The 13,161-nt window shown below is 40.8% G+C and overlaps 1 protein-coding gene across 11 annotated transcripts in view; it reads right to left on the bottom strand.

Annotated features, from left to right (window-relative positions):
• Nucleotides 1-631: 631 nt before the first annotated feature.
• The window catches only part of DYRK1A (dual specificity tyrosine phosphorylation regulated kinase 1A), a 145,571-nt gene continuing 133,041 nt past the window's right edge, over nt 632-13,161 (bottom strand). For all 11 annotated transcript variants that reach the window (XM_033856074.2, XM_033856077.2, XM_019922617.3 and 8 more), the window contains 3 exons: nt 11,169-11,475; nt 10,561-10,685; nt 632-3,904 (listed from right to left, as the gene is read on the bottom strand). In XM_033856074.2, the coding sequence (XP_033711965.1) occupies nt 3,284-3,904; nt 10,561-10,685; nt 11,169-11,475 (1,053 nt within the window). In that variant the 3' untranslated portion in view covers nt 632-3,283. The remainder of the gene's footprint in view (nt 3,905-10,560; nt 10,686-11,168; nt 11,476-13,161) is intronic.

Below are 13,161 nucleotides of genomic sequence, written 5' to 3'. Positions count from 1 at the left end.
ATTACCCTAAGAAAAACACTAAAGGAAGTTTCTTTCATACATGTGGTAAGTGCACTTTATGTAGACAATCTGAACTTTACAAAATCACATTTAAATTTACAGTAAGTTTTTTGCCTTCTGAAAGCCACCTTAATGTATACTTATGCAGGCTAACTTATAAAAAACAGGAGACTTTAGGTTAGGATTAATTCACTGTGGCAGGAATTCTAGACTTTCTTGTATAAAGTCCCTGATAGGCCCCCATCAAGGATCTGGGGAAAGAGGAACGATATTATTTGTATTTCCTCTTGCTTCCAAGCAGGTCAAATCCTAGAGAAAATCATCTAACTCTCACATCCATCCTAAACATTACGGCCTATGAGCACTTTGAATCAAAGAGAAACTGTGAATATCAAGTAAAGAAACAATTTTAAAAAATCAAAATGGTCTGTTAAACCTCCAATGTTTACTTTCCAAGATTTTTGAAGCCTACGTTGATGTAACTACTGTTTTCCTTTCTACACGTCTGACTAAACTTATAGTCAGTATACCTACCAGACCATTCATTACCTGGACCAGGTTAATTGCATAGAAAGATTTCGACTATGTTTACATTTTTCTTAAACTAATTTTAAAAAAGCATAGTAAAGAGTCTGAGGACAAATTATTCAACTGTTTATCATACATAAGACCGCATGACTATAATACAAAGGGGAGTTCTTTTTCATTTAACGTTACAATATACACAGCAAGTCCGGACCAGATCTTACAATCTGCACACAGGTATTTAACCTTTTCCATGCTGTTTATGTTTACAATGCACAGAAGTCCTGTAACCAAACCGTGTAGTAAAGCACACAAAACTGGACTGTAACATAACACAGTATGCAGAAGCATTGGATTTTATGACTTCCTTTATGTAAATAGCGGTTTAAAAACTGCTTTCGTTTTTTGGTGCTTGCTAAGATGTGGCAACCAGCACAGAAAATGACCTGACCCATGTATCTTCACCTTATATTCCTAAACAGCAGTAACTACTGAATTCCTTTTGATATTGCTAGACTCAAGATGATGTCCTTTTATTCACTGTAAACTTTATGAACTACCGAGTTCAAAAATCCATCCACAGGCTTGACATTTAATTACAAAATAAAAATGGATTTCCTGATTAACAACAAAAAAAAATTTTGTGGTTTATAAAAACTGATATTCCCAAGTTTCCATTCACATGATTTTAAGCCTTTTTTCTTTTGTCACTGACTGATTACATATAAAAACCTGCTCTTGTTCAGAAAAAATTGATCTAGTCAGCCACATGGAATTGACCAATAAAAACTAATGTGGTGTTTCTGCTGAGTTGTTTTGAACAGGGTTATCGGCAGAGGTAGATTACTGCTTCTTTTCTAGGCTTCTTTGATCCCGGACAGGTAAATTCCTTAATCTTCATTCTCCCAACTCAACCGCTCAAAAGTTTAACACCATAAAATTGGTCAATTTAAAATGGGAACACAAATTTAGCAACTGCCAGACTGTGTTACATTAAGGCAGCACAATCTCAAAACTAGGCACCTGTTAGACACCAGCCTGTTCCCTTCCGGGTCATGCATGGAAGTTTTGCTTTACTCGTGCTCATAGTTTGGACCTGTTGGTGCAATCAAGGTCTTGCTTTCAAGTTTACAAGTAGGTTAATCAGGAATACAAGAATCAACTGCTGGTTCCACAGCTTCTGGATCCAGTGTCCCTTTACCTTCAGAAGCCTGGACACATTTAGGATGTAACAGCTGTTGTAATCTTGAGTTAGATGTCAATCTATTATGTTCAGTACACAGATTGCTGTAAATGTATTGGCTATGGATTCAACAACAGTTCCAGTTTTGTTTAAGCAATAGTACAGCCATAATTTTCAACTGACATTTAAAAATGGTCTAGTTACACCTTGTGTCAAAGTGCAGAACTGCTACATTATTGGTTACAGACATCTATGTGCTATAAAAACAGCTTTGGTACAATAAATTATCAAAAAAGAAAATAAATTTTTGTAAAATTCACAGCATAATTGTGAGGCAAAAAAGCAGTCACATAAAATTCTGCATTTTTTTAAAAATGTTCAGGATGAACAGAAGACATCTTTGTGCAGAAGAAATGGTGGAGATACCACGTGCCGAGAAAAAGCAAAAGAAAAAGTAAAAAGCAGGAAGGGACACAGCTGTAGCTATTTCCATCAAAGCAAACCACTACTTCTGTGACCTTCAACCAATAAGGAAGTCAACTTTATGACACACGCAAAGTGACCTTGCAATACCTTACAATTAGTGGGTCACAAAAGTCTATTTTAAAAGAAAGGCCTCTTGAATTACCCATTCTCTGTGTTTTCAGCATTAAGGACTGTCTGCAAAAGCATGTCCAAAAGTGATTGCATCTGAAATGGTAGGCTCTTCTAACTTCGAGTCCAAATCCATAAGGCCAAAGGTTATCCCAAAGACCACCACTCAGACCTCCCCAGGACTGGCCACAACTGACCCGTTGATTGCTTCTCAGTGCACCTTGGTTAGGAGACCAGTCACGTTCCATTACTATCTCACTGTGGCCTCAACAACGGGAGACCCACAGGATCCCAGGCAATTGCTGCTTTGCTCCTCAGTAGGTTCAGACAGGAGAGTTCTGATCCCGCCACTTAGCATGCTTACTGTGCCTTACAAACTCCAATACAACCGTCCCTTCCATACAGCTGAAGGTGATGTTTGTGTGAGCTGGAGGTCCCTCTTCCTTACAGTACTGCATTTCCGTGCCCAAGTGTGTTTAGAGGACTTAAAACCCCAAATTTCCCACCCCCCACCCTAAACAAAATGAAAACAAAACAAAAACGGGAAGGAAAAAAGGAAAAACAAAAATGGAAGGAAAAACACCCTCATGGGGCCCTTTAAAATGCAAATTATGTGCAGTGCCTTTTATTTTAAAATTAGTTGGCAAATGATTAAGACCAACATCTGAACAACAACTTCTGTGGAATAGAAAGACAAAAACCCCACTATGACTGGGATGTGGCGAGTTAAAATGGGGGAGGCAAAAAGAGGACACCTCTGAGCTATCCGTGAAGATGGGTTTGGACATGGCTCTTTTAAAAACTTCATTGTCCCTTTGCAATCTTTTCAAGTTAAAAAAAAAAAAAAAGTCAGCTTTGCCCTCTTGTAGCGGTTCAGTGTGTTAATCTCCTTCTGATTCAAGCAGCTTTGCACTTTGTTTTTTGGAAAAAAACACCACTTCTATAAAAACACACAAGAAACAAACTCAAGTTTCAATTTAGTCACGAGCTAGCTACAGGACTCTGTTGCACACAAACTCCTGTCATGGGGGACTCTTCTCTATCAGCCCCTTGCCTCATTGTCAGATGTCCTTCAGTCATGTAATGTGCAGGACCTGTATTAGCAGAAAATTGGTATGTTGGATGTCCAGCTATGCCAGTCTCTTGGCGGGGATTGGAGTAGACGGTTAAATTAACGTCCATAGCTCCATTCTGTCCAAAGTCCAAGGTATTAGCAGCCACTGGGCGATTCTGGTAGGCTTGATTGCCTTGATTACCAGTAGAGGAGGAAGATGTAGAGGAAGAAGTAGTTGAGGAAGACAGGGATGTCATGGAGTGGTGACTATGGCCAACCTCCATAGAATCCTGGGTAGAGGAGCTATTTGTTGGAGAATTGTAGACCCTTGGCCTGGTCCGGTTGCCCAAGGCTTGTTGTCCATGGTGGTGGTGGTGATGGTGGTGGTGGTGATGATGATGGGAACTGTTTCCATGGTGATGATGCAATGCATTCTGTTGAGGGGCTACATGAAAGGTTGTTTCTTGAACAGGATGAGTTTCAACAGTGACTTGTGTAGGAGCTTCAGTGCCTGACCAACCAATGGGAGCAGGAAATTGCTGACGCACCTGTAAGAACAGATTTTAAAACGATTTAAGAGTACCATTTCCAAGCTTTAATCTTCGATAAAAAGCTACAACACTAGCATTTACATTAGTTAGAGAGAGGGTTTTGAAACCTTAATGTGTTAGACAGTTCTATAACACAAACTTCCAAATGTGTTCAAGAGTGAAAAATATTTTATTATGAAAGCTTCCATTTTTAGCAAGTTACACCCATACTCATATATTTTACTCGCCACTTTCTTTTCTTGGGAGCACTGTTTAAGCCAGGGGTCAGCAAACTTCTTCTGGGAAGGGCCAGATAGTAAATATTTCTGACAGGTCCAAAAGGCATTCTTTACTTTCCCCCTAAAGCTCCTCCTCTCTCCAATCTTTCCTGTTTTAATAGAACCACTAGTACCCATCTAGCTGCTCAACCATTCCTCCATCCAAACAATCAGCAAGTACTACTAAAGCTACCTCCAAAATAGAACCCAAATCTGGCCTCTTTTCTCCATCTCCACCACGACTACTCTATCCTAGGTCACTATCATCTCTTGCCTAGACTAATATAACAGCCTCCTAAATCAACTCCCATCTTCCATCTTTGCCTTTTTCCAAACCATTCTCCAAAGAGTAGCAAGAACAGTCTTTTTAAAACACAAATCCAAATCAGGCAAGAAAAAGAAAAGTCATCCACATTGGAAATAAAGAAGTAAAATGGTCACTACCTGCAGATGACGTAACATTACATTATATGGAAAACCCTGAAGACTCCGTTAGAAAACTGTTAGAACTAATAAATGAACTCAATAAGGTTGCAGAATATAAAATCAATACACAAAAATCGACTGCATTTCTATATACTAATAATGAAACAGAAAAAGAAAACAATCCCATGTACAACTGTATCAAAAAGAATAAAATATCAAGAAATAACTTTAACCAAGGAAGTAAAAGACCTGTAGAAGAAGGTCTGGAAGAAGAAGACAAAAATAAATGGAAGGATAGTCCATGCTCACAGACTGGAAGAGTGTAAGAATCAATGTTGTTAAAATGTCCCAACTACCCAAAGCAATTTACAGATTCAACGCAATCCCCCACAAAATTCCAACGTCATTTTTCAAAAAAAAAAAAAGAATAATCCTAAAATTTGTAATCCACAAAGAAACCCAAATAGCAAAAGCAATCTTGAGAAAGAAGAACAAAGATGGAGGCATCATGCTCCCTGGTATCTAACTATACTACAAAGCTATAGCAATTAAAACAGTATGGTACTGACATAAAAAAAGGCACATAGATCAATGGAACGGAACAGAGAGCCCAGAAATAAATCTACGCGTATATGGTCAACTAATTTATGACAAAGGAACGAAGAATATACAATGGAGAAAGGACAGTCTCTTCAATAAATGGTGTTGGGAAAACTAGACAGCCACATACCAAAGAATGAAACTCAACCACACTATCTTACACCAAACACAAAAATTAACTCAAAATGGATTAAAGACTTGAATGTAAGACCTGAAACCATAAAACTCCTAGAAGAAAACATAGGCAGTAATAAGCTCCTTGACATAGGTCTTGGTGATGATTTTTTGAATCTGACACCAAAGCAAAAGCAACAAAAGCAAAAATAAATAAATGGGATGACAACATACTAAAAAGCTACTGCCCAGTAAAGGAAACCATCAACAAAATGAAAAGGCAACTTACTGAATGGGAGAAAATATTTGTCAATCATATTATCTGATAACAGGCTAATATCCAAAATATATAAAGAACTGATAAAACTCAACAGCAAAAATCCAAACAATCTGATTGAAAAATGGGCAGAAGATCTGACTAGACATGTTTCCAAAGAAGACATACAGATGGCCAACAGGTACAGGAAAAGAAGCTCAACATCATGAACCATCAGGGAAATTCAAATCAAAACCACAACGAGATATCACTTCACACCCATGAGAATGGCTATTATCAAAAAGACAACAAATAGCAAGTGTTGGTGAGGATGTGGAAAAAAGGGAACCCTCATGCACTGCTTGGTGGGAATATAAATTAGTGCAGCCACTATGGAAAACAGTATGGAGGAGGTTCTTCAAAAAATTAAAAACAGAACTACCATATGATCCTGCAATTCCACTTCTGGGTATTTATATGAAGAAAACAACAACAGTATCTTGAAAAGATATATGTACCCCCATGTTCATTCACTTCAGCATTATTTACAATAGCCAAAATATGGAAACAACCCAAGTAAGTGCCCACTGATGGATGAATGGATAAACAAAATAATCCAAAATCCATAAACAATCTGGCCAATGCTCATTTCTCCAAACTTTTCCTCTAGCCATCCTTCCTCTTGCTGCCTAAGTTCCTACTACACAGGATCTTCCTTCTATTCCTCTACCTAGTCAACATCTTTCAGAAGCCTCAGGGTGTTTGTACTTACTGTTCCTTCTGCCTAGAATGCTCTGATTTCTAATTTCTGCTTGGATGATTCTTTCTCATCATTTCAGTTCCAGAGTCTTCCCTCACCACTCTGGCTAATGCTCCCCCAATTTCTGTGGCAGAGGTTCCAAATTGTCCTCAAAAAACATACTCTTCTTCCTGAGCATAAGGCTGCACTACGCTTACTCCCCAGCCTCCCCTGTACTTAGACATGGCCATATGACTGTTTTAGTCAATGGAATATGAATGAAGGTTCCTATGTTACAGCCAGATCTGTCCCACAAAATACATCCCAAGTCCTTCTGCCTGCCAGATGCAGCAGACAACTAGGCCCTTGGGGATGGGGCAGTCATAAGATGGTAGGAACCCAGGATGTGGGAGAGAGCCACGCCACTAACCTGAATACCCACTCTGGACTATTACATAAAAAAGAAACTTCACATTTTTTAAGCTACCATATTTTGGGGGTCGCCCTGTTATCAGTTCGGCCTATCTGAATTAATACCTCCCACCCAACAAATCACTACTCTCTATTACATTATCCTGTCTTATTTTCTTTTTAACAGTTAATAGTACTTGCAATTTCTATTCATTTGATTCGTTTTATTTATTTTCTGTGTCACGGTAAGCTCTAGGAAGGCAAAGCCTGTGTCTTTATCACCAGTGGCTAGCACAGATCATTAAGACCACTCAACAAAGGTGGTCTCAGAATCAAAATTCAAGAAAAACTATTGAAAATAATCCAGTAGAAAAATAGGCAGAAAGTTCTCAGAAAATATTAATGGTTCTTAAACTATGAAGCTACTTAAATTCATGGAAAGAAGAAATAAGTGAAATGCAACTATACTCTGTCCAATACCAGGTTTTTCAGTTCAGACTGATCCAAAGGTGATCACACTGACTGCTTCTCCAAACTCTGTTAGTGGGAGGCTAAACTGGTAAAACTATATGGAGAGCAATCTGGCAACAGCTATCAAAATGACAAACCACGTTACTCTTTGACCCAGCAATTTCACATCCAGGAACTCATATCACATATAAACTGCATGTGTGTGGATGATTTATATGTAGGGTTATTTATTACAGCATTATTTGCAGTAGTAAAAAAGATTGGAAATAAGCTAAATGTCCATTAATAGGGAACTACTGCAATGACTTGGAATATCTAAACAATGGAATACTGTGTGACTGTTAAAAACACAACAAAAAGAATGAAAAAGCTCCCTATATGATACAGAAAGAGCTCCATAATATACATTTTAAAATATATGTAGGGCTTCCCTGGTGGCGCAGTGGTTGACAGTCTGCCTGCCAATGCAGGGGATGCAGGTTCGTGCCCCGGTCCGGGAAGATCCCACATGCCGCAGAGCGGCTGGGCCCGTGAGCCATGGCCGCTGAGCCTGCGTGTCCGGAGCCTGTGCTCCGCAACGGGAGAGGCCACAACAGTGAGAGGCCCGCGTACGGCAAAAATAAATAAATAAATAAAAATATATGTAAAACATGTTAAAATAAAAAAAACAAGATGTGTGCACGGTATGCTACCATTTGTGTACAAAGGTTAGGTGAAGGATATACATTTGTATTTGCTTGCATATGTATAAAACATCGCAGAAAGACTACATAAAACTAATAACATTAATTTAGAAACTGGGAGAAAGGGATGGAAGAAGGAAGGTCGTTCTAAAGAATTAGGGAAAGCCTCTGGCCATGATATTTGAGACCTGAAGGATATATAGTAGTCACCAAAGCAAAGACAGAGGAAAAGCTTATTCCAGGCTGAGCACGGTCAATGTGAGAAATGTGAAAGGGAACATGGTATACAGTCTGAAAAATGAAAAAAAAAAAAAAAATTCCAGGAAGACCAGAATGAATGAAGAGGAGGAAGGATGCCTGGGTAGGAGCCAGATGACAGAAATCACTGAATCCTGTGTAAGAAGTCGCAATTTTTTTTTTAAGTACAAGAGAAAGCCAGAAACTGGCTGAAAGCAAGGGAAAGAGCTGGATCAGACTGCTCTACTGAACATTCACTAGGCTGCAGAGAAGAGAACAGAGGCGAACTGGTGAATGAAACTGGACGCTGGAAGTCCGGTTGGAATAATCTTTACAGCAAGATAAGCTAGAGATGATTGTACCAAGCGGGTGAAGTAGAGAGAACAGACACATATGTAGGATATTCAGAATCCATACTATTTACCATTGGATTCAAGGTGGGGGGTGAGGGAGAGAGGAGTCAAGAATGAACTCCCCAGGTGCCAGGTGTACGACCTGAGCAAATGGGTAAATTCAGGGCCACTTGTATTGATACAGATAAAAGGAGATGAGCTTTGGCGGAGGAGAAAATGATGACATCAGTTTATAGGATGCATTTGCAGTGTTATGCTGTAGCGACTTCCAAAACGGTATTTATAGTAAATGATTAGAAATAAAGGTGTGGGGCTCAGGAGTGAAGTCTAGATCAGAAATAAAGACATAAAGTGACCGACATCGAGATGGTAGCTGCAGTCATTGGTAAGAGCAGGTGAGGTCACCAGGAAGTGTTTAAGGTGAGAGACAGGACACAGACCACCCACGTTTACGTGGCCGCGGGGGAGCAGAGAATCCAAAAAGGAGACAGTGAAGGAAGGAGGTGGGCTGGGATGAGGGCCATCCTGTCCGGGAAGGCAGAGGAGAGTGCTACAAAAAGCATGGAGAGGGGCTTCCCCAGTGGCGCAGTGGTTGAGAGTCCCCCTGCCGATGCAGGGGACGCGGGTTCGTGCCCCAGTCCGGGAAGATCCCACATGCCACGGAGCGGCTGGGCCCGTGAGCCATGGCCGCTAAGCCTGCGCGTCCAGAGCTTGTGCTCTGCAACGGGAGAGGCCACAGCAATGAGAGGCCCGCGTACCGCAAAAAAAAAAAAGCACAGAGAGGCCAGGGCTGTGTCAACGTGAGTGAGGACCAGAGAGTGACAAGTGACTGAGTGTCTGCCGGGCTCCTCAGTAATGACCACTGTGACTCCACAGGAACAGTTTCCTGAGTTGGGAAGCAGCCCAACTGGAGCAGCTGAAGACTTCTTAAAGGGTGAAGTAATAGTAGCAGAAATGTGGGGCGAGGAAGACAAGGGCCAGGGAAAGGTTTTGCTTCAGATGGGAGAGAGCTGGGGATGATCAGGTGCTGACGGGAAGAAGGCGAGCAGAGGACACAGGGGCCAGTGGCTGAGCAGGGCCAAGTCCTGTGCAGGTGGGAGGAGAGGGGCAGGGCCCGAGGTGGCTGACCCCAGGCAGGAGCTGCTGCCCCTGCTGACAAGGGGCCGGAGAAAGGGGACAAGCACACATGGCGGTGGGGCGAGGTGGCTGGTGACACGCAGTGAAGCGCTCCTTTCTGAGGACTGTTCCTTACACAGTGAGGAGTGAGGGAGAGCAGAGAAGGGGAGGCAAAGGTTTCTAGCAAGAGTAGGAGAGTCTGAAGCAATTATTAAAGAGAATGGGAGCACGATGAGATGACCTGAGAAACATGCAAGCTTGCCCAAGTAGATGCTGGTGACTACAAATTAACAGGGGTAACAATGCATCTACAGATATGCCTTTCTCCACCAGCACTCAGCTGCCCCAGTCCCAAGAATGGGCAGTGATATTCATCAACTTCCATTTTATTTCTCATTAGATAATATGCTTGCCTCTCACTGTAAACATCATAATGCAGTACTCAGTATGAATTAACTTATTATTTTACAAAGAGTATTTAATAAATATTCTACCATCATCTGCTTCACCCCTTAAAAAAATTTACTTAATTAGATCCTCTTTAACAAAAAACCTTCAAAACAAAAAATGGAGGTGAAAATCAAACCACAAACTGATTCAGAATCTAGGACTGTCAGTGATAGCAGATCACAAGAGGCAGTGGAGTGCAGTAATTAAGATCACGCACCTCGGAAAGTTCCCTAAACCTTGAAGTCACAGTTCCCAAAGTAAAATGAAAATCCAAACAGGGCAAGGCTCAAAATGCTGCCGGAGTAAACAAGATAAACAAACACCTGGAGCAGCTGCTGGTACGCACTCAATAAACGGGAGCTATTTCTAAACACGGAGGGAAAATGTTGCAAGGATGTGTAAGTTAGAATTCCTTACAACCAAGGAAGATATGAACCTTTTAGAGTAAATGACATTATCATTCTAAAACCACTTGGCATCCAACACTGGTACGCCTGGGCACAGTGGAGGGCGTGAATGAAGGGCTGTGTGACTGCTCACCTGGGGACTGTGTGTCTCACAGTCCATGGCCTGGACAGCAGCTGTGAAGTGCCCGCCGCTGTGCCGATGCTGGTGCGTTGGGTCCGACCTGGCTCTCCCACTGTTGCTAGTCCCCGATGACCCACCTGAAGCATCACAACACGGTACAGCTTGTGAGTGTAAAGTTAATTCTGTTCAAGTATATATCCTAAAACTATAACATTAAAACGGGAAGTGAGTCACCAAAAAAAAATCTGTATTAACCTGAAGTACACCAGGAAGGCTTCCAATTCTCTATGTTCTTTCACATCAACCACTGAACTAAAATATGACCAAGTTTGGTTAAGTCAGGGGAAAACTCAAGCATGTGAACCAAGTATTTCCATTTTAAAAACAATTTTAAAATTTGGCTAATAAGGAGTATTGTTTCCAAGCAGAATTTATTATACGCATAATTAAGTATTAGAGCTTTGGGGGAGGTGAATTTTTTTACTAGCCACAAAGAACAGGTTCGGGAAAAATAATTCCTCCCACCCATTAACAAACTTTAAAAAACTTTAAAATAACCCCCACTTTGTAAAGAAAAGAGGAAACATTTCAAAGCCTAATATAATATCAAAAGAACAGACCTGAGCTTGAAGATGTACTGGAGGTGGTGCCCGAAGACTGTGACTGCTCCATGGCAGGACTCGTGGATACACTATTACTTGTGTTTGTACCTTCATCAGCTGTTTTCTTGAAAAAACTGTGCTGCAGGGCATAGTAAGGTTGAATTCGAGTTTTGGGGTCATAATCAAGCATCCTTAAAATGAGGTCTTTGAACTTCAAGTAGTCAGCTACTGTATGACCCGATTCCCCAGCACGACGCCCACCAGGTCCTCCTGTTTCTACTCCGAGAATATTATGAAGTTTGCGGGTTCCTGGTGGTTTATACTCCTAAAGAGAAAAAAGATAAAAAGGCTTTCTCTAAATCTGATGGAATATGTAAAAGCCTACGTAATGTCAAATATGCTTACATGTATGATAATGTTGAGGCCTTTATTAAAAAGAATGCTTTATAGTTAGAGCCTCTATATTTTCACACTAATGTGAAATATTCACAATACTATTCACATACTATTCCGATTAAAATACTATTCACAATACTATTCACATACTATTCCGAACACACTGTACTTAGGAGAAATTCACTTTTGAGACCAGAAATGACTATAAAGATCATCTAGCCCAGAGATCAGCAGACTATGGCCTGGCTCAGAGCCTGTTTTTATATAGCCTCCACTATGAATTGTTTTCATATTTTTAAAGATTGTAAAAACAAACAAAACCAAGTAAGAATACTCAACAGAAGCCCACAAAGCCGAAACCTTTACTATGGGGTCCTTTACAAAGGAAGTGTGCCAACCAGTGGTTGTGAACCTCTTTTCTGCCCAATACACCTGTGAACTCAGGGGCACTTACTCAGTAACAGTGGCTCATTAAAGTTTTAAAGACCACTCCTAATAAAGAATCATGGGTCTAACCCTACCTGCTCATATGCAGATAGAAGAATCAGAAGTAAATTATTTATGCCTCATTTTATTGATAGAAAATATGGTTAATAATAAATTGCCTTAACATGTGCTGAGATTTTCTGGGAACTCATTTTAACAGATAACAGTATAACCTTTAAAATCCCTATGAATACGGAATTTATTCAGAATAGTATCATTGGATTTTTGCTTCTAGGTACAATGTAGAAATTCGCAAGAGACCATCGCTCTTACTCTAAAATCAAGAACAAGCCAGGCAGGCACACAACAAAATCACTGCTTTTTAAAAACCTATCAGAGAGCTGAGGACTAAAGAAACCAGATTAACTAAATTCTAGAAAATGAAGAGTCTTTCCTAGGAAAGAAGAGACTTATGGTGGGAGAAGGAGCAAATGCCACAGATGTGACTAAGAAGAGTCCAGCCCAACTCCCAACCAACTTCTAACAGCCACGTGTGGCTGGGCCACAGGACGGGACAGGCAGATGACCCAGGGAGGGTCCCCCAGGGCACTGCAGAGCTGGGTCCAGAGCAGCATTATGGACACAGATCACCCCGAGGCACCAAGAGTTAGCAACGGGTTGCTGGCTGGGCAACAATGCATAAAAGATCTCTGCAGTTTCCAAACACCGCTTAAAACCTATGAAGACAGTGGAGAATAGAATCTAAGTCAAGCAAACAAACAAAACACAGCCCAGATTCAGCTAAACTACAAATGAAACTGACTCAGTCTCATCACACTAGCAGCCTGACAGAGTAAGCAGCATGCCTCTTTCTAAAGGGAAATAAGATTTACTTCCATCTCAACTGTTCTTAAATACAGCAAGTCCAACATACATATAAAAAATTATAGACACATGAAACAAACAAACAAAAAGGGTCCATAATCAAGTGAAAAAAATAGTAGAAAACTCACATATATAAATGACCCAAATGTTGAAACTGACAGACAGGTATTTTAAAATAACTATGGGGCTTCCCTGGTAGCGCAGTGGTTAAGAAACCGCCTGCCAACGCAGGGGACATGGGTTCGGGCCCTGGTCCAGGACGATCCCACATGCCACAGAGCAACTAAGCCCGTGCGCCACAACT

This window comes from Tursiops truncatus, chromosome 4 (assembly GCF_011762595.2).
Source record: "Tursiops truncatus isolate mTurTru1 chromosome 4, mTurTru1.mat.Y, whole genome shotgun sequence".
Taxonomy (NCBI): Eukaryota; Metazoa; Chordata; class Mammalia; order Artiodactyla; family Delphinidae; genus Tursiops; species Tursiops truncatus.
Note: the sequence above shows the minus strand (reverse complement) of the source record. Positions and strands in the feature narration are given on the sequence as shown.